This window comes from Brachyistius frenatus, unplaced genomic scaffold (assembly GCF_029030835.1).
Source record: "Brachyistius frenatus isolate BFR_SWC_R1_liver_20210118 unplaced genomic scaffold, ASM2903083v1 Contig_38, whole genome shotgun sequence".
NCBI lineage: Eukaryota > Metazoa > Chordata > Actinopteri > Embiotocidae > Brachyistius > Brachyistius frenatus.
Genome location: NW_027210637.1, coordinates 3,028,394 through 3,056,345, shown reverse-complemented (window position 1 = coordinate 3,056,345; position 27,952 = coordinate 3,028,394). Strand labels below are relative to the sequence as shown.

At 41.2% G+C, this 27,952-nt stretch overlaps 2 protein-coding genes across 3 annotated transcripts in view; both read right to left on the bottom strand.

Moving 5' to 3' along the window:
• Window positions 1–153: 153 nt before the first annotated feature.
• rab32a (RAB32a, member RAS oncogene family) lies at window positions 154–14,677 on the bottom strand. The gene is made up of 3 exons (XM_069701814.1): window positions 14,301–14,677; window positions 3,733–4,010; window positions 154–1,403 (listed from the first exon to the last, which is right to left on the bottom strand). Exons 1-3 carry the CDS (start codon window positions 14,512–14,514, stop codon window positions 1,254–1,256), a joined length of 642 nt encoding a protein of 213 aa, XP_069557915.1. The 5' UTR covers window positions 14,515–14,677; the 3' UTR covers window positions 154–1,253.
• Window positions 14,678–15,225: 548 nt separating this feature from the next.
• The window catches only part of grm1a (glutamate receptor, metabotropic 1a), a 34,582-nt gene continuing 21,855 nt past the window's right edge, over window positions 15,226–27,952 (bottom strand). The window contains exons 4-9 of one of the 2 annotated variants that reach the window (XM_069701812.1): window positions 26,239–26,474; window positions 24,647–24,893; window positions 23,895–24,063; window positions 22,189–22,315; window positions 19,660–20,596; window positions 15,226–18,087 (exon numbers count right to left, since the gene is read on the bottom strand). In XM_069701812.1, the coding sequence (XP_069557913.1) occupies window positions 17,289–18,087; window positions 19,660–20,596; window positions 22,189–22,315; window positions 23,895–24,063; window positions 24,647–24,893; window positions 26,239–26,474 (2,515 nt within the window). In that variant the 3' untranslated portion in view covers window positions 15,226–17,288. The remainder of the gene's footprint in view (window positions 18,088–19,659; window positions 20,597–22,188; window positions 22,316–23,894; window positions 24,064–24,646; window positions 24,894–26,238; window positions 26,475–27,952) is intronic. The other variant, XM_069701813.1, reaches the window with a different exon arrangement.

Genomic DNA, 27,952 nt, shown 5'->3' with positions numbered 1-27,952 from the left:
TTACTAATCCACAAAATGTGTCCATTAGAAGGTTATATAAGGGAATGAACATTGCCCCAGTGTTTTGTTCTTATGCAAATACATTAGATAAACACATAATCTATTAGGTCCAATCAGATTAGCAGGCAGTCTAATTACAAACAGACAACACAAATCTGTTAAAATGTTTATTCTATTTTGGTCTTGAAGATTTAAAGTATTTTCACATGTAAACATGTTTTAATAAAAAAAAAAAAAATCCTTCATATTTCATCTGAACACTTTCATAGATTGCCATCCCAACATACAGGAGTGTGGTCCTCTGATTCAGTTTTTATATCTCACCCGTTACATAACCCATGATCCAACACATTTTAAAAATACATCCTGTAAATCAGATCTACATTATCATACCAGCAGAGACTATCACGCACAGGTTTCTCAATGTTTCATATCGTACCATCATTAGAGTTCTTTTTTTTATATACGGTATTGTCCATCTGTTTTCCTGTGTGTGTATAAACAGTGAAAAGAGTGACCTAGCCCCTAAGTAAATTAAGAATAAACAGTATTATGGCACATTACCTCAGAGAAAACATGGCCAAGATGACCAATCTCAACATAAATTTAATTTAACACTTTGATAATGCTTCACTGTGATGCCCATTTGCTTACTTTTTACACACAAGTCCAATATGAGAGTGCTGTCAGATAAATGTTTAAGGGATGTTATTGACCTTCATTGTCAACTGAAATAATACTTCAGAATTACAGTAAAATGGCTTTTTAACAGACAAATGTTGGGTGACAAAATTACATCAAGATACAAAAAGATAAAACTACAACAAAGTGACACTAATTAAAAGGCTATATTTTGTGTTTCTCAACTTTCTGCTTAGCTTGCACCCGTTGCTCAGGGGTGTGTACAGTCGGGGATTCAGAGGTCGTCAGGACAACAGGAGGTGAAGCAGGGTTCAAGTCTGCACAGGTGAGTGGGGAGTGAAATACACAATCAGGGTTTAAAATGAGACAACACTGGTAAACAGCATGGCAGATGCAGTGAAAACATTTGAGGCAATATCAAGATAAAACTGGGCTAGGAGAAACTGTGCAGGGCAATGAGCATCAGTGCAGAGAGAACCTCCTGGAGCTTGAAAGACCCAAAAATTCACATTCCTCTCCGAGGCTGCAATAGAGGGACGGAGCCACGGGCCGGGTGCACTCACTGGACCCTGCCAAAGGGAGGCGGCTGGCTAATGTGAATGGATTGAGTGTTAGCAGCAGCCTGACTTGCTCTCTGCAGCCACAGTCTCCTGGTCCAGTTTGATCCGGTCTCCATTGCTCTCCTCGTATGGTAAGCCTTTGTCGTTAGCCAAGATATTCTCCACCAGGAAACGTGCGGCCTCGTCCACGTTGATGTTGTCCTATAAAAATTTTAAAACAGTGAGTCAGAGGTGATAAAACACATATTCTGAATTTCTTCTTTCATAACAATGCAGACACAAGACTCCTGACTTGCCTCTGCCTGCACAACAGCAGAAAACAGCGACAGTGGCTCTTTTTAGTCGCCTTGGAAGTTCACCAAACGCCTTTATATAAACCAGCTTGTTAAAGCAACAGCTGGGTAACAGAGAGACAAACTGAGGCCAGCAGAGACAAGCTAAAAAACACTGTTTGCTTTTGTCCTTCACACTGTGGCCAAAAGCTGTCATCCTATGGGTTGAAGAGGTAATGCATATTAATGAGCTTTGTACACACCCTACAGTAAGTAAGATGTTTACAAAAAAGCCTGGGCATCTTGGGTAAAGGCACACAGAGGGTAAGTGTATGTTCAAAAAAGAGGTGGTTTGTCATTTAAAAAATTGCCTGTGTAGGAAAAGGATATTGAGCTACAAAAGTCAAGTGGAACTCAGAAAGGGATTTTAATCTGGCAAAAAGCCATGTGCCCAAGATTTACCCAAATTACCCAAGAACACTTGAAAAAATAGTTTTTAGGATTATATGGCATGTGAATACAACTAATAAGTATGAGTATTGTCTGTGTAATTTTTCAACATTCACATTAACATTAAAGCAGAGGGTGTGAAATAATCGCAATCAGGCTTTCCTTCTCATCAAACAGATTAAGTTGATAACTACATAATATAAAGGGCTGGCGTGTGTCAGTCCCAAACTTTAAGAAACTCTGGTTAAAATAATGCGTATCCCGTCATGACTACATTTTTCTCTTGTATGGCCTGAAGGAAACGGTCCTTTGTGAATTGAGAGTAAAAGAAAGTTTGGTGCTCCTTGACAGAATTCCAATCACAGGTTGCTGTGGGTTGAGTTTAACACCAGCGTGACAGGCACACAAAACACAAACACTTCATCGCACTCGCAGAGAGGAAATTGCTTTGCACTCATCATCACACACACCCACATACTTCACATGACACAGCATGTGGCGCAGCTCCAGGACTCCAAAAGTTATTTGGAATGAGTTAATAAAATCAACTAATTCCTAATATTAAAGCATTCCTAAACAATGGAAGTGTGTATAATAGATGGTTATATCTCAAAATGTAAAAGAGTGATTTTGTGAGTGATTTCAGGCTTGTAAAGTTCCTACCATCTTGACTACATTCAACAGTGAAGAACAGTTTACATGTTAATGCATAAATAAGAATTATCCCATGTTAAAATAATGTCATTCTGACAATGGTCATTATGAAAAATGACGACTGCATGAATTGCTACTGTACTTTAGCTCGTGGTCAGATATTTTCTACACATAAAACTTTGTGGAAGAGAGAGACTGCAGAAATGATATCACTTCTACCCAGATCTTCTACTCACGAGGACAGAAGTACAAAGGCACAGGATGAAAACACCGAGGCAGTAACACCAAACCTGTGACCTGAGTTAAACAGAGACACCACCAAACATTATCTTTCAGGGCTTCTATCCCTCCAATCCTCCCAGCTCTGGGCTGCAACATCAATCAATGTCATGTGATACCATATCACACCAGCTGTCCACCAGAACTTTCACTGGATGTTGTGCACACATGGCAAAGACATCAAATTCCTGCTGCATCATTTGTACAATTTTAACACAACTTCAGTGTATTTGGTAACATTTCAAGGTTCTAGAAAATACTAGAGCTTTATTCTTATACTGATTATGTCCAAACCCTCCACCCTTTACATTGAATTTTGGATCAAAAATGCTAATGTGAACAACTGCCCGACAAAACCATTACAACATGAAACTACTTCACAGTAACTACACTGTAACCAGTGTGATGACACCATTCAGAAGAGACCCGGCTTCCCCAAAGGACAACTACAAAGGATGTCTTGTTTCATGAGAAGTGAGGGAGGCATTCAGAAAAATGGCAAAATATCTAGTGGCTCTTTTTATTTTTACTTGTTTATGTGGGCATTTCAAAGCTCTCATTGCATCTAATTTGTCGGATTCATGTGCAAAATAAGGTTTGAAACCAGCGCTAATCATGTTTGTCAATGACTCGGTACTTAAAAAGGAAACATTCATCCCCATGATACAAAATATTTCAGCCAGCATTAATAACTTTGGTAATTTGTTACGACTGTAGCCCAGTTTTAAAGTGCAGAAGCACTAGAACTAAAATAGAAATAGACATCAAAGGAAAATATTTTAAATAGAAGCCTGTTGAACAGATACTGTATAGAGAGGAATGCATGTAAACGGTCTATTTCATGCCTATTTGTGTGTCTAGGAGAGATTTCTCACCTTAGCTGAGGTTTCAAACCAGCCCAGGAAGCCAGTTTCTTTGCAGAAATTGTCCATGAGGGCTGTGTTGTTGGAGTTATCCTTCTTCTGGTCACATTTATTGGCGAGCAGCACTGAGGGGATGGGGTTGCCATTAGCCAGCTTCACCTTACTGTCCAGATCATGCTTCCACTTAGACACAGCCTCAAACGTGGAGCCCCTCGTCACATCGAACACCACGAATGCCCCCACGGCCTCTTTGTAGTACACCCGCGTCATGTTCCCAAATCGTTCCTGGCCTGGGGGACGATAGAGAGAATTCAGTGGAACATTTGCATTTTTACAGAGCAGAAAAAATAGATTAGTAATACAATTTGGAGTTTGTGAGAGATATTAAAAAATGTGGATGTGATTAAACACCCCAAACCAAACACCAAACTGTATTTTAAGAACGTAATTAAATGTCTAGCCTTGAGAAGATTTGCAGGAAATGTTGCCTCGTTCTCATTTCTTTCTCTAACTCCGTTAGTACTGTACAATTTTTCTCCTCAAAAAGTGGCCCAAAAAAAAATGGGTATAGAGATGGTTCTTCTTCGACCTACTTTCCCCTAATTTGCCATGGGTCTAATCCGCACACAGTGAATGGCAGAAGTAATCTGCCATAATAATGAACCCATTCTCTGTAGTCATTCTCTGTGAAAATCTGAGATGATATTTCACAGAGGCAAAGCAAGGGGAGTTAGTGAGGTATACAGTGTGTCACTGTCAATCTGAGAGAGTTTCCTGTTTTGTATTTTTCTCAGACTACTAATTGTAGTTACACTACACCAGTTCTTTTGAGGTTCAGCAGCCAGTGAAGACGATCCCTTTTATTTTACTAAAACACTAACGCACTAATTCAAAGTATTTATTTTGAAATAGTTTGTTGTATTTTTCCCTTTTCTCAAGCATTTGTGGGTTTTTTTTTAGACACCACCAGAATACGGAAAAGGATTAAACGTATGAAGTAAAAAGTACAATCATTTATTTGCATGTGTAGAATGAAACTATAAAAGAGGAAATCAATTGTATATTCTGTAGGTGAGAAAATATGAACTGGGCTCAAACATCATTTTCTTTTGTCTGCCCACATTATTTCACTTCAGCCCAAGTGTGCAGTGAGGCGTACAGAACAGCACCTCAGCGGAGGGAAGTGAATCTATGATCAGCAGCTAAACTGACAAAAGTTACCTCTGGTGACACTTGACTAACGTCACATTTTCAGATATCAGATCAAAAGATGCCTTGATTTCTGCCTCGGATCACTCTAATAACCTATCTATATCATATAAAGTGATATATAGCAACAGTGACTGGTGGAGTACCCAAATCCCATATTTTTTTTCAGTTTTTAAAGTGCAGCTGCTGATATAGGCTACTTTATTTTTTGTTGTCAAAAAAACTTCTCATGAAAGACCAAAACCAACACTATCTTAACTTTTCTCTCAGAACTTTTGAGCTTCTCCGGCCTGTTTGCTGCACTCAGCCTCAAGCCCATACCTTCCTTCTGAAGACAGACATCTCCAAGCAAGTGTTATTCAAACAGGAGTTTGATTTACATTCAAAATAACACTCATATTGCTGACAATAAAAATACAATATGTATTCAGACATGTTGCTTAATGGCCACTGTGGTACTATAGATTAACCGTTTACCAAAAAAATGTGCTCTGTGATTGGGGCCTCGGAATGGAAGTAGAGGTCCTCTTATTAAAAGGGCGCACTGGTGTGCGAGCCTACATATTTAGATTTGATAGTACTGTGCCTGAACGTAGCATGCAGCTAGAGGAACTGAGCATAAACAAGCATGATCATAAGCTGTGACTTGTGGAGGGCCGTTTGCGAATGTAAACTTTCAGTTGTGGAGGTCCTGCCAAAGAATGAATCCTTTTCACGCCAAGAGCCACTGGTTATGGTTTCCTCTGTGTTTCAGACTGAACTATTTTCCAGATGCAACAACATCAGGTTCACACTGAAAGTTAAATAATGTTGTTTGTATTTCCTCCTTTTACATGACAGTTCTTTTCTTTTTACATAAAAAAATACTTTCTCACGCACGAACTTTAGCTTCCAAATAGGTTTCCTGTCTTTTATCTTTGATAATTATACTGTGCAACTGATATTGGTATATAAAATCTTAAAAGGCCCAGAATACCGAGTTTGAATAAATACACAAAATGCAGATCTTTGAAGAATAACTAAAAGTTAAGGTCTCCTTGTTTTTTGATGGAGCTGCAGATTATGATCCTGTGGACTACTATTTCTTTATTTGTTTTGGTAAGTAAATTTGTTTTCCCTGCATTTTGTGTCTTTTTTTGTACAGCACAGTAGCAATAAAGAGAGTGGGGCTGACGAGCAATAAAGGTCCAGCCGACTTACACCAGACTCAGCTACTGAGGGCATTCAGCTAATTCTTCAGCCCTCGGGTTGGCCCAGGGCTGTGATTTCTTAGCGTATGTTCACAGATCGGGCCTTCAAAGCACCTGCTCATTTTTAGACCTTCTGCAATTATAGCAGGCCTCCAATGGCATGACGTAGCATGTGATGTATTTAGCACATATGTATGACACACTGCTTCAATTTGAGAAAACCTGCAGGGCGAGTGTAATTGTACAGTGTATTCGATAGTTTCCAGCTGTCACTCTTGCTCTGTCACAAAACTGAAAATGATCTAAGAAAACGATTGAGGAACTGCGAGCACAGCTTCTCCCTGCATACTTTCACTTTACTGTAGGAACCTGCCAAACCACGCAAGGAACTGGAGTGGCGTGGCGCAGTGCGGGTGTGAGCGAGAGAGTGAATACACTGCGGGGCCCACAGGCCTGACAGTAATTGCTCATAATTGAGAGTCTAATTTTAGCTGTTATAACCCCAGGTGAATTCACCAGAGACATGACACAGTGGGATAAAGAGCCGACAGGCTGAAATAAGGCTTTCATTTTCAGGCCTTGTAAAGCTCCTACCTCCAGAAGAGAGGAGGCAAGGGCAGAATACAGAAAAAAAATAATGGCTTAATCATTTTCAAGGCACTTTTCTTTCTTTTTATTCTATTGCAAGGTCTCACTGAGCCTAACATAACAATTGCTTTTGCCAGAATGGAGAGACCGAACAATATTGACCACATGCAGAAGCACTTTAATATTTTCATGATTTTCAGTTGTATGACTTGATAAAAAAATTTTAAATCGGCAAAAGAATATAGTATGACGCGGTTTATCAAACAAAACAAAAATCGATGAACAGAGCAACATGGACATATGATGTAAGATCCAAAAACACCCTCTGTGCTAAGATCAAAAGATGGACATGTGCTGCTACAAGGGCTCAAAATGTCTTTCTGCCTGCTCACTGGTTCATATAAAGTACAGAACTGCATGATTGCCCTGCACACAGACTTGCACAAAAGCTTGTCGGTTAATTGTTTAATTTGTGTCTTCTGGTTCTTGTTTTGAATTTACAAAGAGTCAAATGAATATGACAATAAGCACAATGGGTGCTCTGGGGAGCGAGGACAAGCCATTCGATGTACACCAACAAGGACATGACATCATGTTATGGTCTACATTAAACACTTGACTTTCTCTCACATCCTGTCCTTATTGCTTGTTCGATATGTAAGCAGTCAGCCCCGGGGGCATTAACAGCACTCCTCATGGGAGGGAAATGGCTGAATAGAGAGGACTCACTATCAGTCAACATCACTGATGTGACAGTAGTTGCACAGTGAACGTACACTCACACGCACACCTGACTGTTGTACAGGGTAATGAGTTAGTTGGGGTATCAATAAGGTTTTGTGGTTTCCTAACATTAAATGACAGCAAATCCCATGAGGCCTGACCTTTCAAGTGCCACAAGTAAGGTCTAATAATCATTATCTGCAGCAGAAATACAACACACTGTGCACCGCACTCATGAACTGATGTTTAATTTGTTTAATAAAAGCTCCTTACAGTTTTCTTCATTCTTATTCAAACTGTTGAGTATTTTCTTCATTAACTTATTGTTTGGTATTTAAACTGTCAGAAACTATTGAAAAGTGCCTATTTCAATTTTCAAAGTTTCAAGGTGACAAAGAAATCTTCATAGTTTAGAAACTAGAGGTAATACATGTTTAGAAACTCTGCAGTCGATTGACAACCCGCCACTACACTCGTGTCAGTGTCATGTTTTGTAAGTAAGTATAAGCATGATAGATCATTTTAACGGTATTCAAACTTTCCTGTTGTAATTTTTTTCTTGTTCTATTTGTCATAATTTTTAACATTTCATAAGCATTTCATAAAAAAGTATGTCTAAAATAATGGACAACTATAATTATAGTAAAGGCAAAAATGAGGGTCATATGCTGCTTATCTAATCAACATAAAACACAGGGATGGACTGAGCTGGAGGAACAGTTGAGTATTAAGTCAGTAAATGCCACAGAGGAGCACGAGACTGCAGGAAAGAACAAAGACGTGTGCTGCTGCGTCAAAAGAAAAACATGACAAAACAAAAGTTTAGGACAAGGATACGTCGGATACTGAGCTGTGGTGGAATTTTAAGAGCTTTAAACATTTCGCTTGAGTCTACATTCAGTCTACCACGCTGATGAATACTGGTGCATGACCTCAAGTACAGTGAGGCACCCTGCTTATGCACACATGCAATCTTCACTTACAGAACTCACTGATGAAAAAGAAACTGTTTAGTCGCAGCCGCTGTATCATTTCTGTTTGCTGTGTGGGAGAAACAGAAATAAAGCAAAGTCTCATCATTATCCATAGCCTTAGCAACCTTAGTTTCCTCTACGGTCGTAGATATTGCAATCCTGTGGGTGGGTTACCATAGAAACTGTCCAAGCCAGACACGCAGTAGCAACAGCAGCAGTCTCCGTCTGTTGTTAGGAGGCAACTGGCTGTGACCCCTAAAACACACACACACACACACACACACACACACACACACACACACACACACACACACACACACACACACACACACACACACACACACACACACACACACACACACACACACACACACACACTCCCCAAACTCCCCAAACACAAACACACACACACACACACACACACACACACACACACACACACACACACACACACACACACACACACACACACACACACACACACACACACACACACACACACACACACACACACACACTAGCAACACTAAAATAAAGAAGTCAACACAAGGCCCAGTCATTAAGGTAGTCTTCAGCACGAGTTTCAAAAGAGGGACTGAACAACACATGACTGGCACATTCAAATTCCTGTGAGCAGCATGTGAGAAATGATTTACTACAGCTTACTACAGCCTTTAGCACTGAACAGAGTCTGGATTCAGGAAAAATCCTCAACCTGTAAGTGGTATTACCCTTGTTTTCCCCTTCACATTCAACAAAAAGCTTGGTTTGGGCTGCATAACATAAAGTCTTGGAACAAAGTTGAAGGCATTTAGCTCAAAATTAAAATATTTGTAGTAGAATATTATACAGAATTATTAAAATAACCCATTAAAACGTTCATAGTCTCTATTGGTGGTAAATATTATATTACTATAACACTAAAGAGGTAGCAAGAATACAGAGAAGAACAACCAACAATGCACAAAAGATCCGTTAACAGGCAACAAATTACACCAAAGATATTGTCAGAGTAACGTGGCGTGACCAAGAAAATCTATTGCAATAATTGAAAAGCAGGCATGGTAAGGAAAGAGGCGAATCAATCTTAGTACTAAGGAGCACCTACAGGCGTATATCTAGTGTCAAGCAACAAACATGTTTCCAATGTTATATATGGGAGACAATTTGAAGGAAAAACCTCAAAAAATGAGGAAGAAGCAGGACGATGCTCATAAACAGACCACTAAATGGTTCCATAAGAGTGGAAATAACGAGAATTGGGTGCTTCAACCTTAACACTCAACAGATGTCAACACAGTTAAGAATCTTCAGAGGATTTACGGATTTAACACCACTCCTGACCATCATCAATACACCAAATAAGAGAATATCATTTGGAAGAGTGTGTTGCTCAGTTTCAGACTTGTATGATTGTACTGTATCTACACCAATAAATACTGAGGCTGCTCTGGCAGCTTGTGGTAACACCTTACTGAGACACTTCATGATGTTTTTTTGCTTTCATGTCTCATCCATGGGTACATTGTGTTTTCTGCTGTTTCTGAAGCAGTTAAGAGTTCTTTCCAGGTAAACGTCCACGTCCACCCTCCTGTGACGGTTGTGTTGTTCATCACACAGCCTGCTGGAAAATTTCACATTTAGTATGCACAGCCATAATTGGTAAAAAAGGAGCTAAATTGCTTGGCAGTGATTGGGTTTCACTCAGTGGTTCACAAGTAGAGCACAAACAATAAGCTGATTAACATATTACTTCATTGACAGGAAATAAATCTGTAACTATTCAATCAGTTTTGTAATTGTTGTGTTACATATCTTGTTTATGAGGACATGGTGTTTTTCTGTGTTTTTCTTTTCTGGGGGGAGGCGGGATCTGGGTGGGTGGGGGTTATCACATATGCGTCAGGGTTCAAGGTCAAATCTGTGTTCCTAATGGGACTGAAAGTTAGTAATAACAGCTTACATCCCATTTATGTGCGACCTTCTCTCCCATCCAGAATGTTTGATCTTACAAGGTGCCGGCTTTTTTATACCATAGCGGTAATCATCCTGTCCACTGGCTTAGATAAATCCAGGAGAGAGTAGCAATTCTGGGTGAAAAGGGGTGGCAGACCCACACTGACTTCGCCCATCTTGTTCAGGCCTCTGATTACCATCATTTCTCCCAGACTGTAATCACTATCTAGGCTGGTAAAAGACAACACAAATCTGAAGTTGCTGTCAGTGTTGCCAAGATAATTGCTCCTGCTTTTCTGCACGATTAAATGGCTTAATGGCCATTAATTAATGGTCTTAATGACTTGGCAAATATACATCCATCTTTCACTCTCATACAGCCTCATTTTGTTCCTTATTTTATCCTCATAGTGTCCTCAGTCCACGCCTTGCTGTAGGTGTAAATAGCAAAGTCTAGTATCTGTGTCATCCAACCTCAAACTTTCGCACATAAAAGCTAGCGTGTTCCCGAATCTCGATGAATGATATCAGTCTATCCAAGCGTGTGTGTGTGTCCGTGTTTTATTTACCCTCACAGATCCTGTGATCAAGTGCTGTCTGGCTGTGACAGGCAGACGGCCCTCTCTGGCAATGCCCTGCACACTGAGCTGGTGCTGCCAGGGTCCCAGTGACATCGGGGAACGGAGCCCACACTGCCAATCAGTCTGTGACAGACATGCAAGTTGGTGTGACGACCAACCCCCCCACACACACACACACATACCCTCCCCACCCTACCCCCACCCACCTCCACCACCACCACCCAAATGTTTGCCCCCTTTCTGTCACTGCTGTAAGCCATGGAATAAATATAAAAACAGCAGTCTTCTAACCATCTGTCCCAATCTGTCTCAACATGTGAGGTTTGTTTGATTGAGGGAGAGGATGGACCTGCTCAACCATGGCCAAAAGTAGGAATAGAATAAGTATATATGCCTAGAGGTAAGCAAAATTTAAAAAAAATGTGTGAAATAAACAATACTCGCATGCCTCTATCTACAATGAAAGTGTTAATGGTCACTATAATTCAATTGCAACAAAAAAAATTGTTTTACCATTTCACCAGTGCAGCTCAGCAAGAAAACACTACATGTGTGTAAAAAAAATTAAGTATTAATATGAGGAGCAAGTCCAGTGACCAAAAACTCCTTCTGTGTACATTTGGCATGTAAGTTCTGCTTTACACTTCTTAAAAAAATCTGTAAACAGACCACAATAAATGGAATTTGAACCAACAACATCTAACTTGAGACAGATTTAAAGTCTCAGAAAAAAAACACAAAAAAACCCAGAGCCAGATGGAATTGCCGCTTTAGGCCAAGACAATATGAACTAGAAACACTTGCTGCTCTCTGTGGCGCATACTAAACCACTTGCACATGTTGATGTTGCCTCATCACAAATATTTTGGAAAAGCTTGTTTTGTGAAGTTTCCCTCCATAGTTTCTCCAAGCATATCCTTCTCTATGTGCATTTCTGGTACTTCCCCATAACTTCACAAAGTCAGAGTCACTGTATTTTTAATTCTCTGGCTGCTACAGGTCAATCAGCTGGAGGGTAGGGGACATATATGTGTAACTGGACCATACGTTCCGAGCACACAAAGTCCAATTTTAATTACAGTTGACATTTCATACTGCCACCTCAGGAGAATACTTTTTTAAAAATTATCTATGTCACCAATCTGTTTTTTTTTTTTAGAAAAAACAAATCTGCAACTGAACTGCATCATTATACAACTGTAGTAAGTCAGAAAGATCAAGTGTCACATTCCTATTAAGATGAAACAATAAAAGACAGGAAGTTAAATGTTTAAATAATTTTGTCTTTTTTTTTGTTGTTTTCTTACATCTTCATGATGAATATCATTCTTTTGACTGATTGATATAACAAGAATTATAAATATGTCAACTTCTTCTTGGGAAATGAATCAGAAATGAAAAGAATCATTAATTGTAGCCCTACATGACTTTATCTTCTTGAACAGTGTAAACATACTCTTTACACAGAAAATCCTACCGTCCTTCTCCACAACTGAGATCTTGACTGTTTGGTATGGTCTAATCCATGTGTTGTCAGAAAAGACCATTTTCATTTAAATAAACTGCCTCCATTTAAAGGTCCCATATTGTACAAATTCAGATTTTTAAATCCGGTTTAGGTGCTACATAAATACTGTGAAAATGTAAAATTGCTCAGTCCATAGAGATGTGTACACTGCCTTGTATTTAGCAACTGGGCCGTTTGGACTTCCATGAATTTGAGATGCCACAGGGAATTCACGTTCATGACATACGTCAGCCCTCAGCATGACCAACTGTCCAACCTTTTATCTGGAGGTGAGGACAGAGTGGTCGAGCTAGCAAGCTACAAGACCAAAGTGGTTGGCCTGGGCCAGTGTCTCCTCAGAAGAGAGTCAGCCAATCAGAAGAGAGGATCACTGATATCAGTGCCCCTTTAAGACACACATACAAAACAGACTGTTCTTGGTAGAGTTCCAGAGACAAGCTCCAGAGAGATGTTAAACTATATGGAGATACCGTATTATGAATATCAAGACTGCAAATAAAACACCAGAAAAATTTAAAAATTCACATAAATGTCACAGTGAGATTTCTACAAGACGTCACAAATTTGACCCAAAGACAGTCCCTGTCACAAATAACAAAGAAAAAACAGACATAGATACAACTGTTGGCATTTCCATGACAGAAGACCACACACACACGCACGTTCAAAGGCCCTTAAGGCACGTGATCTCATTACACTTGGCATAAAAATAACCAGCATAATTTGGCTTTTTGAGTTCGTCTCTGAGACCAAAGACTTTCACAAACCCTAATGTCAGGTGTATGTTTGACTATGAAGACGCTCACATCAAACCAAGAAGGGTAAAGGCTAGTGGGACAACGCTGACGCCCCTCACTCACTCAACACCCACATCACACCCTTCATCAACTGTACCGAGCCTACCGAGAGTGTCTTTCAGCTTTGGTTGCCACTTGTGATTTGAAAGTTGAGTCTTTTTGGTTGCTGGTTTCTCTGCTTCTCATCTTTGCTCACTTCCTCCCTCACTGGTCCTTTCAAATGTGTCATTGTCAGGCTTCTCTGTTTACAGTGTGATTTTCTCTCTTCTTTTTCTTGCCTGGAGATGACAAACACTGGGAGTTTGAGCAAGGCTACCAGCCTGTCCGCCTGCCTGCATGTGGGGAAACTTGTATTTACACTGCTCTGATTTCTCACAGCTTGCTTACTCAAGCTGCTGGAATGCACAGGTTGGCAAGTGAGGAGAAGTTACTTACTGAAAAGCTTTCAGGTCTACATTATAACAGGGGTCTGTACGGTAGAGAGAGACAGGGATGACTGGAGAACACTACAGTGGCATAGCAACATGAATAACAGCATGACATAAAGATAAGGGACAGTACAGTCACTTTGCAGGTCCATAAACACGTTTTCTATCCCAAGAGAAAACATCACAAGAGTATGACGGTATGCGCTCAGCCGGTTATAACAACGTGACCTACATTCCACTGACAATTATGAGCTGCTGTGATCATGAAGTGGAAAAGACAACGAGCAGACGTGATCAACCGGTCTTTTCTCCAGGAAACTACTCTCCTGCTTTCTTTCTTTGGAGTTCACGACCAACTGGGAATTTAAACGTCTTACTGCTGAATAACAGCGCCTGGGAACCCCCCCCCCCCCATCAGGCTGCATCACTTCATTATGGAACATATTGAGAAATAGTTCTCTAAACTTTCGTCTGTGAAAGTGAAAGTTCCCCTCTGTGACATAAAAGTTAAAACTTCACCAGCTCCAAACCATCTGTTTTGTAACACTATATGTAAGGCAAAAAAAAAAAAAGAGAGAGAGAGAGAGAGTCAGTGTGTCTTCTTACCTGCGATATCCCACAGCTGTAACCGGACCAGCGTTTTGCTGTCCCAGTTGATAACTTTGAGCGCAAAGTCGACCCCGATCGTCGCCCTGTAGTGCTGCGAGAAAAGCTGGTGCACGTAGCGCTTGATGATGCTGGTTTTGCCCACACCTAGTTCCCCGATCACCAGCACTTTGAACAAGTACTCCTTACACTCAGACACCGAGCCCCCGGCCATGCTGAGACTGACAGCTGTGCGCAAAACCCGAGACAACTTCTGCTTTCTCGCTCATATAGGTGTCCGAGGAGGATCTGTTGAGGACTACGCTGGTCAGAGAGCTGAGGGCCAGATACAACAGAGAAACTGCATGCCCTCCCTCATACCCCTCCTAACTTTCTAATTCTCCTTTTCCCCTCCTCCTCCTCCTCCTCCTCCTCCTCCTCCTGCTGCTGCTGCTGCTGTTGCCGCTTAGAAACCACCTGATAAGTCATAAGACCCGGAAATGTCGGGGAAACTATGCCTGACCTCCTCCTGCTGCGATTACAGTAAGTCTGTCATGTTTGTATTATGATTTCTTAGTCTGCATTAAGTACCCATGAAAAATCCTTGATCAATTATCCATCAAAGACACTGTGCTTTTTTTTTCTTAGTTGTCCTTTTTTTTTTTTTTTTTTTTAGATAAAGCAACACATTCACTAAATTCTGGAAAGTGGGGAATAAATTATTGTGGTGAAAAAAAAAGCATTTCAGCACCAAACGTCTTCTGCACAGAGAAGATCAAACATCTGTGAAGAAACAAAAACAAAAACATTTTCTTTGGAGACTTGAAAACCTCTTAAACTCAAACTTGAAAAACATTTTCAAGGATGGAACTACCGACCATTGACAACTTTTTTTGCAGCCTAACCTGGAGAAGATCTTTCAGGCTATTGCAGACAGTAATCAGTCTTCTTAATATAAATCTTTTTGTTTTGTTTTATTTTACAGCATCGTTCATGTTCAGCTCACCCAAAACATAAAGGCCTATTTCATTCTAGATTTAACAGTGTTAAACAGGTGGCACCTCGAATATTTTACATCGGTTCAAATCATTTAACAACTTACACTATAATAGACTAAAAACATTTGGAAATACAATACAATTGCACTATGTACTGTGTAGCCTTGTACTGAAATGATTTGCATTCTTATAGATAAAGAACTAAGAAACTTAACCTCAACTTACTTAGGTTTATAATGCAAGATTGAAGCAAAATTGAAACATGTAGAATCTCATTACAAGAAGCAACTAATCATTGGTTATTTTTACAACCAAATGTTCTCAAGAGGATACGGCTGACTCAAGTTAGCTTAAAAGTTACCCAAAAAACCAAACACACTGCTCCTTGACAAGTATCTGAGGACAGTTTCAAAATGTATAAACGCTTCTTTTTTTTTTTTTTTTTTTCTGTTGACATTCTAAATATAGAAACATTGATCAGTATTACAAACATACCACCTGTGTGAAAAACAAGAGATGGCTTAACAGTATTACAAACTTTGAGAACTGGTACAACTGTGTTTTCCATTACAATGACACAGCAAACTCAGAAAACGTGAGAAATATCAACACGGCATGGAAAGCAAAAGCATTTCTTCGATCACGTCCCTCATCATACGTGTAAAACTTGTTCTCTGGGTTTTTATGATGGAGTGTAAACGGAATAAACAACATCGCCATCATCTACAATCACGCTATTACCTGTATCAGCTACATTATAAAAATGGAAAGCAGGGATGTAGTTTGATTGGCACATTATATCCATAATCACGTATCATACAGCGCAAGTCTTCAGCAGAATCGCAGTCCGTGAAGAATATGTTTGTGATGAGGACACGTCGCAACACATATAGGTGCAATACTCCATCGATGTACTGCACTTTTCTTGTTAATTTGTAATGCTTCAACTACAATGGCGTCTGATGAGAGAAAGCCGAGGTGCAGTTCATTAATTAATTAATACAAATTAAAAAAAAAGGCAAAAAGCAAATCGTTTTTCCGATGCAGCTGTTACTGCTACACTCATGAAGAGACCTGTAAGTGTGCAGCAGAGAGGAGCAGAGCTATTGCACTTGAGCTATTGCAGTCCAGCGAGAAAGTTTGTGGACGTGTCTTAAAGGACCGGTGTGTCGAATTTATGAGGATCTAAGGGCAGAAATGGAATAATATTATAAACATATTTGTGTTTTCATCAGTGTGTAATAATCTAAAATTGAGAATCGCTGTGTTTTTGTTACTTAATGAGCCCTTCAAATTGACATAAAGAGCGTGTCCTCTTCAATTGAGCACGCCATGTTGCACTGACATGTTTCTACAGTAGCCCAGAGGGGACAAACTAAACGCAGGCTCTAGAGAGGGCCTTTTGTGTTTTCCGTGGCCACCCTAGACTCTCTCACACACTTGGGAGGGTGAAAGCGAGTGCTATTCAGTTGTTTCTCATCAGCAACCTCGTCGTTAAATGTCACTAAATCCTCCACGCTGCTCCTTTAACAGTATACACACATACAGTTGTGTCTCTCTTTCCAGTTACCTCTTGACAGTTTAATTGCACCGCCTCTGTGAGAACCACAACTACATCTTTTATCGTGATTCTTAATGTTGCTTCATTCATTAAAATTTGGCATGAGAGCTGACTAGTTTTGGCACTGTTGCCAGTTTGACGTTTTAAAGAAAGGCTTTGTGCTCCGACAGCCCTTCACAAATGTAAACACTCAAAGATAATTCCTGGAGTATTTCTACTTAAGAGTTTTCATGAACCACTAACTGATAAAAGCAGATTAATAAATAGAAGCAAGCAAAATGACAGAGAAAAAAATAAATGTTAAAAACTTGGAAATGTTCAATTATACCTTTGTATCTACCTGTATGTGTTTGTGTGTGTGTGCCTGTGTACCTGACCTGTGTGTGGAAATGCATGTCTGTGTGATGCACAAGTCTGCTGACAGCCACCGTGTCAGTGCCGGTCTTGCTCTCACAGTGTTGAGGAGCTGTGTGCGAAGTCTCGCAGGATGTTTGAGGTGTACACTAAGCTTGGAGGACTACCGAGCATCGACTCGAAGATGGGGGAGCCGGTGACAGACTCCTCCGAACACACGGAGTCTCTGAAGGGGGAAGGGGGAGACAGAGCGAGGGACTCCTCCAGAGTTGGCTTGTTTTGAGTCAAATCCTCGCCCTCTCCGTCCTCCCCCTCCTCCTTGGCATCGTAAATGTAGCTGTGTAAGAGGTCCAGCTCCTCATCCTCGGTCCCCTCCTCTTCAAACACCCCGACTCGTGGGGACGAAAGAAGCCGAGAGGGTGTCGAGCTCGAAGGCTCGTTGGCAGGGATTGCCTCTCTGGCAGTGTAGTCGTTCAGTGCAGGGACGTGGGAGCTGTGTGTGTCCACCACAGCTCCCTGCAAGCGCTCTGTGGTGCGGCCCGCCAAGCGAGGGGGCAAATACGAAGCCGGCTCGTCTAAATCAGACTCCAGCCCTTCAGAGCTAGTCAGGGTCCAGAGGGGGCGCTGTGCGTCGCCCTCGTCTTCCTCCTCCAGGTTGTACAGGGGCTTAGTGCCAGGTGGTTCTTGAGGGAGATGGGGGTCTGTGCCAAGGTTGCAGGTAGAGGGCTCACAACTGTGGGGGTCGGGGGTGTTAGTTAGGGGCCTGATGACCGCCGTCTGATTCAAGCCGGCTTCCTGTTTCCTCACATGCACAGACAGTCTGTGCCACACATTCCCCCCCCTCGGAGGGTGTCTTGCACCTGATTCAGACCATGACACAGACTTGCCATTAGAACTATGAACGAGATAAAGACCCAAGTTACTATCAAAGGAAACCGTAAAGTGGAGGCAGAAAAAAACGACATCAATATAGCAGCAACATAACACGAGAGCAGCAGCATTTCAACATCTCTGACGCATGTTAAAATACTTTTTAACCACATGACTTGACATTAACAGACTCGCTAGGGGGTTCACTCGTGAGCTCTAAAGAGCGTTACGTTTATCAGCTTCACAAACAGTGATTCATAATGTGCTGCAGACAGCATTATGATCCTCTAATTGCTTAAGACACTGAGTTCACAGAATTAAGAGCCATCCAGGTCATTTCTTCTTCTTTTTCTTCTTCCTGTTTGCTTCCATAGTTAAAATGGGACGCATGCATTTTTTGCAAAGTATTTTCTGTTGGTGCCTGAACTGGCCTGAAGACGACACAGAGTTTAGAGCAGAACGAGCTAGGACTGGCTCTAATGTGGTTAGTTCAGGAGGTGGTGAGGGGAAGGGGGTCATGCTGAGAAAAGTTAAATGTGGGGTTAATTCAGGATAAACCAAAAGCAGCAGGGTGGCAGAAGTCCTTCTTGGAGGGCTGCAGGGTCAAAAACATTTTGGCTCAGGAGTGGCAGGATCACAGAGGCAAGTGATACCTTTAATTCAGATACTTTAACCAGCCAGGTTGTATTTGCCACTGGATACAAAAACACTCAAACTCATCCGATGTAAAAAAAAAAAAAAAAAAAATAAAAAAAAATTCTTTATCACATTTCATCTCACTGAAGCTAAATAAGTAAAATAAACAATCCACGTTTTTATTGAGGAGTTCTCATTCTTTAGGGCAAAGATGTGTGGACAGTCGTACCAGTGGTCATCTGGCTGGTAAGTGTCTGAGTTTTCCCCCCTGATGATAACAACATAACTCCATAACTCAGTTGACAGTGCAGCTCTCGGGGAAAGGAGCTCAACGACCGCCATGCCAAAACATTTGCCAGCCTCGACACTTTGCAGTATGCCTCTCAGTATAGACAGTTAAAGGGTTAGACGATCAGATAGGCTGCATAGCAAGGGTAAGAGACGACACTTAAACATATTGGGATCCCTCTCATTCTCTGCCCCCCCTCCTTACTTTAGTCACCTGTCCATGTTCCACTGCTGTGGATCTCAAAAAAGTTATATGCAAGTCTTATATCTAGTTTAGACGTGTACAAATCTATACTTTATTAATCACTGGCATATGCAAACGTCCCATCTTGAGTTTTCTGCTAAGTTCAGCTTTATTTCATTGATAATATTTCATTCTCAGGGAGTGGGGGATGTGCTATATGAACCAGTGTTTACTGCATCTACGTTGTAAATCAATTTATTAATTTTACACATATTGGGGCACTAGAAAGTTTGAAATGGACCACTAACATAATGCATAAACAATCAAATATCCTTATATCATAAAAAATAAGCACCTGCATCTTACTAGCTAATAAATGATAGCTTTATTTCATATGTAATTTCAGTGCTTAGGCATTTGGTATCCGGCCATATACCCGAGGAAACATCTTAAAATCTACAAAAATAAACAACACAAAGCTTTACTCACTTGGCGTTGCCAGATGCGAGCTTCTTCCGGCGGAACATGTTGAGGAAGCTGTTGGTCCTGCACGGCGCAGCAGACTTCCCGTCTCCAACATGCATCCGGACCACATCGGATGTGGTGAAGGCGCTTCGGACATTCCTCTCTGGTTTGGCAATGATAATGTACATCTTGGGTGTGAACATGCACCCCAGTGCCACCGTTACGCTCAGGCTGACAGAGAAGGACGTGGTTATGATCTTGTAGTTGGAGCCAAAATAGATCGGCACAAAGGCCAACCAGATGATGCAGGTAGTGTACATTGTAAAGGCAATGTATTTAGCCTCATTAAAGTTGGCAGGCACGTTTCGCGTCTTGAAGGCATAGTACGTGCAGCTCATGATTAGTAGGCCGTTGTAGCCCAGTGGCGCCACCATGCATGTGTTGCTGGTATTACAGATGAGGTAGACCTCACTTATGCTCGGGTAGGACTTGACGGGCTCAGGAGGCTCCAGAATGATGAGCGTGACCTCCAGAGTCAGCTGCACACTGATCAGCATGAAGGCAATGACCACCTGGGCCCATGCGCTCATGAAACGGGGTTTCTTTGTGCAGATCTTCTTCTTGCTGCCGGCCAGAATACGGGCAATGCGGTTAGTTTTGGTCACCAAGGCAGAGTAGCACATGGCAGATGAAAGGCCCACCAGGAGTCGCTGCAGGTAGCAGGAGGCCACGGTGGGACGGGCGATCAAGGTGAATGGACAGATATAGCCCAGGAAGATGCCTGCCAAGATGATGTAACAGAGTTCTCTGCTGGAGGACTTAACCACAGGCGTATCACGGTACTGGATGAACACAAAGGTGACAAAGGAGGTGATCAGGATGCCCACGCAGGAGAAAACCACCGCCACTATGGATTCCACATCTGCCCAGTCAAGATACTTCAAAGGCAGGGGCTGGCAGACTGGAAAGAGTAGACGAGATGTTTAGTCAATCTTTCGGTGTTAGTGTAGTGCACGCTTTTTTTTTTTATGAATGGTACATTACACGAAACAAAAAAAGAACCGATGAGTAGAGGGATGGGAAGAAGTAGAGAAAAGCAGAGATCAGAGGATTCCAAGATGGGCTAAAATTGTTTGGGAATTGGGGGCCTGAGGACCCCAATTCCCAAACAATTAATTTAGCACTACTCTCAGTTTCCAGGCACTGTCAGGAACTAATTTGCATGTGTCATCATTCGCATCCCAAAGCTCTAGTTCTGTCAGATTTTTCCGTCATTTTCATGTGGCTGTGATGACACGTGGGTACGTGTGTGTTAACTAGTTCCATACTTGTCATCTAACATGCAGAGGAAGTTCGTAGAGCTTAATGGGAGAAAACTGACATCCCTAGACTTCCCCAGCTTAACACTCCATAAATTACATGCTTCTGCTAATAGCATTACAGTGACTTCACGGACAAACCCACTTCTGGTCTGCGTGCTTACTCCTAATACGTCAAATCATGAGGCATCTGAAATTTTAAAATAACTTGACTTGTTTCCCTCAGGAAGGTATTTTTAACGCAAAATGTGAAAAGTACTACTGAGCACATTGAGGTTAAAACACTGGGGTTTTATTTACATGCAGGACCAAAATGTCTGAAGCTCTTAACTATGAACTGTTGCCTGTTTTCTTTTGACCACCCATCAACCTTACTGCATGCAAATGTTCAAGAGTGGCAAAGATGAAATGCACTTATCTGCATTCCCTTATCTAAATGCACTTATCTAACACAATCCTCAAATCCATTATTCCTGACGGTCATATCCCAGCTCTGGGAAGACCTTTGAATATTTCAAAAACAAAATCTCCCTCTTCTGCTATACACTTTCAAAAATACACCTTCACACTTGATTTAAAGAGAAACGAGCACCCTTTAATAAAAATCCTGTCCTAAATTACCACAAGTGAAAGTATGGACAGCATACTGAAACTGTATGAATATAGGAGATTAACTCTCTTCATTAGTATTCTCCAGATGTGATGAGAGTAAAGGGAGAACGTCTTCCTCGACAGACTGCTGAAATGTATCCTCAAGCCTCTCACGGCAGTAATAGGATTTTACACCTGGGAACCGAGAGCTCCTCTCAACTTTATAAAATCGCTGTCAAAACAACCACTGGGTCACAACAAGGCAAAGAGTGGAAAGGAGGGAAGTGAGTAGTGTCATTTTTAGGGGAGAGCAGTGTGGAGGTTGAGGAGGCTAAGAGAGCAGGGGCATCGGACCTGGATGATGAAGAGCACCAGCGAAAGGAGGTGTCAGGCTATCGAGGCGTGAATAGCCTTATGGTTGGGAATGATGATGTCTGAGAGGACAAAGTAGTCTCAGCACCAATACACCAACTTCACTGCTGGGATCAGGCAAAAGGTTGGTTAGCTGAGAGCAAATACACGAAATGGGTCAAATAAGGCGTGTGGATCGGTTCAAGGGTATCATGAATAGGGGGTGTGGATGAACATTGTTTATTAGAACAACGTCAGAGTGGCTCAGAGTGTGTGGTCTTGTCTCTCCTACCTGCCAGGTCATCGTCGGGCCACCAACCCAGCTCACATGCCTTGCAGGTGAATTCATCCTGGACGTATTCATTGTCCTTGCATGTGGTGCAAATCCAGCAGCAGCTCACCTCGCCCTTCCTAATCACCTACATGCAGAGAGGGCAGACATCAACAATGGGGGGGGGGGACATCTTAGAAACCAGTCACAACACTGATCAAACCGTAAAAAGAAGCACATCACACTGGAAGCAAGCTAAATAAGTAATCAGCATCAAGGGGATATCAGAGACGAGGAGATGTTTGTGCAAATTATTTTTTTCTTGAGCCCCAGACAGTCTTTAGAAAACAAGGCCAGCTGCTTTTACATTCTGCTCCCAAAGAAGCTGTTCCCAGCACTGTGATATGTAAAGCAGGGTGATAAGTGGGGCAGGAAACAAAAGCAGATAGAGGAGGAAGCGTGAGCAGCCAGGAGAGAGGATGCACCCTCCCTCAGGGCAACTCAGCGTATAGCCAGACTGAAAACAATCGGCCCCAGATGAAGCAAATGAGGGCATTTCTTCAAACTGGGCTCAAAACACGTCTTTACTTACTGAGCCAAACTGGCCTTCTCCTCATCCAGGATGGGTGAAAGTCACAGGAATTCATTTGTGCACACTTAAATTTTGTGTGATGTTATCGGGAGTGTTTATTTGATGATGCTTATTTTTTTTTAACATAATTTCTAATTGATGAAAAAGGATTTGGAAATGTAGGCCACCAGAGTAACATCCAGAAAGTTTTTGCCAGCTGTTAGATGATTACCAAAAATAAAAAATGCAAAGGGTTAAGATTCATTGCAAGAAAGGTAATAATAATAATAATAGCAATGACATAGTTACCCGTAATGACAGCTAAATAGCTGTCATTACAGCAGTTCTATTTCTTAAGTGATTGAACTCTTGTCTTAAGCACAGGAGGAATTGTCTTGAAAATTAGTTATTCATAGTGCCCAGAGGCTGAATCCTAATAACTACAGAGATCTTCTGATTGTTCTAATAAATCCACCATAATCAGGGAAATGTCTAAACAAAAATCGGATGGAGTATCCTTAACTTTGGTCCAGATATCCATGGTAACCAGAGGCTTAGTCCTAAATCTTTGCTGATCTCAGAACTACCTATTGCCACCAGGTTAGTTAATTCATTCTGTGAAATATTCGGTGAAATGTCTCCACCATCTACTAAAGTGACTGACAAGAGGTTAAATACAGAAATACTAATGAGTTTGGGATGCCCTGGATTTTTCCTATATTTTGGTTGCCATTTTTATATATATTAAGATATATATCTTAACCACTATTCAAATGATTGTTATGAAATTTGGTAAAAGTATTCAATCCCCCCTCAGTATGAATTTTAAAAACTTTTTTTGACGATCAGGTTCAATTTTCTTATTTTAGTTTGGCCAGTACTTACGTTTATTACCAAATACCTGCAAAAGTAATGATATTCTCCTCAGCCACTGAAGTACTTTGTATTGACCGCAATCAAGCTGTTTTTATTTTTTTGTGATTAAATCTATTTTTCTTACTTTTCAATTCATACAGTTAATTTACCAACAACATCCAAACATAAACCCCCAAAAATAAAATAAGAAAATTCACAAAAGCTGTTTTTTTTATATGCTAAATTCACACTGACTTTATTTGACAGAAGATTTTACTCGAAGGAGGATTTGAATGCCCACCTTTATTTGTCCTTTGGAGCAGGGTTCACTGCAGACTGAGCGAACCATGTCACTGCTGTTCATCCACAGCTTGTAGTCATCGATGCTTAAGATGCCCTCAGACCAGGACCCCACATTTAAGTAGTCATAGCGATCGCCACCCACGCTCTGTAGATTCATGATGTCATACCTGAATGTGCAGCGGGACAGACGAAGGAGTATGAATAAGTTTAAGTGAAAAAAAAAGAAAAGGTGGGGTGGGTAAGACTAGATGTTAGAGAGGGTAGATCGGAAAGGAGTTAAAGATCACAGAGACAGAGCGGGGGCCAGGGAGATACGGTGGGACGGGAGAGTGACAGGCAATTTAATGAGAACCAATTTACAGCTTAGCAACCTTTATTTTCTTATTCAAACTTTTTCAAACAGCTTATAGCCCTGTTAGTATGACATAAAGAGCTCATGCCGTTGCACACTGTGGTCTCGTTTTTATATTGAACCAGAATGTGCTCCATCTAACCTCTCGCTGACGGAGGAATGACATGGCTGTGTTTTCTGACTGTCAAACGCTGTCCGTTGGACTGAGCACAAATGAAAGTGGCTGCCAAAGCAGACACTCCACAGAATCTGTTCCAGTCCAAACTAATTACATACTTTCCTGCTCAAGACTGGGTGCACACATGTGTGCATATGCATATGTGCTAATGAGTAGGAGAGTGTGTGAAGAGAGAAAATTCACGGTGTTCACTTTCTTACCACCCTCCTCATCCTCTTACCTGCCTGGGGTGTCTCCGTTTTGATCAAAATAAATTTCTTCCCCTGAGACTCCTCTGAAGGACGTCTTGAGCAGGTAGTCCAGCAGCTTGCTGCCGTCAATAGGATCCATGGCTTCACAGAGCCCCGTCAGCCCGGGGCACAACTCCTTGTGCATATCATGGAGGCCGTGAGCCATGGCGTAGATGGCATTGATGACAAAGCCCATCTTACTATCCTGAACATAGTTTTCATGCAGACCCTCGTTTCCTGTTAGAGAGGAAAGAAGAGGTCATTAAACAGTTGGAAGAATTACAAATTACAGGTGAAGCTATTGTACTGTTTGCTGATTTGTGTTGAAAGAGAAGTTACTCTGTGAGAGTGAAAGCATGAGAAGTATGATGGAATTTGAACCAGATGCAGAGAACAGAGAAAGAAACAGAGCTTCGTTTGCACCAAAGTATATCAGCATACATATCCAAACATGATGTCCAATAGGAAACAGATGTGGAAAGCAACCGTTGCCTGGGAGGAGACTGTACGTACGTTTTACTTCAGTCATCTAAAGGCACTGTCCCACAGTCCAACCTCAGTGTTTTAAAGAATGGGAAATTGTATGAAAGAAAAAAAGGATGCAAATCGTTTTTCCAGTGTTTAAGAATGAAATTAGATCTTGAGACAGTGCATTTAAAATACTGATATTTTTTTGTCTGTGACATTATCATGCACATAAAACAAAGGGTGTGCTCCATCTCCATACAACATCCTTTTCAGGTGTTTCAGCAGGTTGTGTAAACAGTGTGTGCTAGTTGAGCCATTCCTTTGTGCAGTTTTATAATGTATAAAGCAATTTTTAGATTTTTTTTTTTTTTTTTTTTTTTTTACTCCCCATACAGTGCAAACAAGCCCATATTAGAGTTTGACTGATGTAATTCTCACTCCAGCCAAGATCCCGAGACTGCCATGATGAAAACGTCTCACCTTTTCACTAAATCACAGATATTACAGAGAGTGTTGTGTTTAAAAAGAAGCATCAGTCAAACTCTTCCTGCCTTTGAGGAGTCGAATGCGTAGAAAATGCAGGTAAAATTCTAAAATTTATATTATAATAGTGGCTACAAAGATACACTTACCACCTTGAAGATCTTTGGAATATAAGAGGTTTGTAAAAGTGTGATACAGACAAAGTAGAAAATCAACAATGACCGTACTGCTCTGAGATGGTAAAGTCATCACAAACCATTAATTGATTTTATTTTTTTCTATTTGATTAAAAGCATGCTGGGCAATTTATTTCAAATGACAATCTGACTGCAGTGTTGATTGAATTTGTTGTGAGAAATTTTGAATAGTGATTGAAATGCTATAAACAAGCCAAGAACACAATTTACCGTGGTCACCTTTTGCGAGCAAGTGGAGAGAATATTGAAGGATGAAAATGGAGAAAACAAACAAACAGTTTTTGTTATTATTCATGAGTTCTGGTCAAATTTAACCCTGTAGTCTCTGTGGTAAAGACGGAAGAAGAGAGGACAATGCCCGAGAGCTCTACATGGAAAACAAAACTGTATAAAAAAAAAAAAGCCAAACCATGAATTCCTCTGTTTTCACCTACCAGAGCAGACTTTTTTGTAGTTCTTGTTCTCCTGTGGATTGCCGGGGAGGCGACACTGGAAGCGGTACTGCCAGAATTCGGAGAACCAGGGGTTCCTGATGTTGGTGTCCAGACGCAGTTTTAGGTAGTAATCGTCAAAGGACTTGACCACCGCCGACTGCAGTTTCATGGTGATTCCTCCCTCTGCTTCCTGCTCATAACCCTCCACCACCTCGTACCGGTCGGCCCAGCCGTCACTGCAGAGGAGAGAGGAGGAGGCTTTAATATAATGATCACGAGAAGAGCTGTAACATCATGAAAAAAAGATCTGAGGAAGAATAAAACCTTGTCAGAATAATGAGAGGTACTGCTAGACAGTGATGGTACTCTTTGCTTGTCACTGTCATGGGCCCTTTATGTTGAATTGTTGTATATTATAATTTGCACTTAACTGCTAATTCACATTGACAAGCCCATGAAACTGTTCACAGGAGCTGCTTTAATAATTCATTCATTCATTTCACACAACATCAATAAAAAAAGGTTGCACTGATCTGGCTTTACTTTACAATAGATCCTCTTTTTCATTCATAATCATCTCTGTCTCCCTGTGACAGGGCTGTAGAGGTGTTTAGTACAAGCACAAACAAATCTTTAACACCAGATCTTCACACTGAACTACTAAATCACCGTTCTCAGTCTAAATCAGTACCTTTTAGCAGTGAAGCTGCTGTCAGTCGAGATCAACAGTATTGTTGTCAGCTCCTTCCTTAGTTCCTCATTAGAAGCTTATTCAAATGCCACTAAAGGCACAGGAAAACCGGGATGTGTAAACAGGTGGCTGTTGGGCCATTAACACAGCTTGTGCAGGCTTTGTACTGGGCTGAGTGGAACAGCTTGTACCAGCCAGCAACTGAACATCCAAATGAACTGAAGACAGAGAATCGACTGGATGTTCCTGTGTGTTGCCTTTGAATGGTGATGTGAGGCGTAGCTTAGAGAAACAAACAAATCTTTGACCTAAACTGAATGATTCAAATCATAACCATGTCATTCGGTCAGACAGAGCGGGAAACATAAACCGCAGTCCAAGTGGACTAAATCTGTTGTTCTATATGTGTGTTTTTGGACGGAGACTTACGAGAAAGTTTGCGTCACACAAAGCAAATGCGATAACAGAGCAACATAACATCACGAGCCCCAAACTTTAAGTCGTGTGTTGCTTTCATTAAAAAAAAAAAAAAAAAAAATCCACCACAAGTAGGTAGACTACAACCTCCCCTCTTGTACAATGTTAAATTAGCATAGCAGTAGTGCTCGGTGGCTTATCTCAAGTCCACTGCAGCAATTTAAGAGGATGGAAATCTCAACAATAGTGCCTCCCCCATAATTGTAAGCTTTACACAATCCCTTCAGCTTGCTTGCTTGCTTGTTTGCTTGTGTAACCCTGTGTGCAAGAATGTCTACCCTACCGAGCTAATTTGGACACAACTGGCCGGTGGGCTTGAAGAGAAATGGAAAACACCCGTGCAGGGGACAGTGAGAAACAAATTAACAGATAAACAGCACCGCTCTGAGCTCCTCTTCCTCTCAATCAGAGCCAGTGAAAGTTTTCATCTGGATTTCAGTCTCCGTGTCTCTGCCTCCCTTTAAGGTGGGTTCCAGCCCGCAGTGCTGCCTTCAAATATCTGAGCTATTGACAGCTACACACCAATTAGGTATGACTCACCATGGA

Bases quoted from the DNA above. Each gene is read 5' to 3' on its own strand.
- rab32a (XM_069701814.1), bottom strand. From the start codon at position 14,514: ATGGCCGGGGGCTCGGTGTCTGAGTGTAAGGAGTACTTGTTCAAAGTG. The intron at 4,011-14,300 runs GTAAGAAGACAC...ATCGTCCCCCAG, and splicing joins ACAGCTGTGGGATATCGCAG to GCCAGGAACGATTTGGGAAC. The intron at 1,404-3,732 runs GTGAGAAATCTC...AAATTTTTATAG, and splicing joins GGTTTGAAACCTCAGCTAAG to GACAACATCAACGTGGACGA.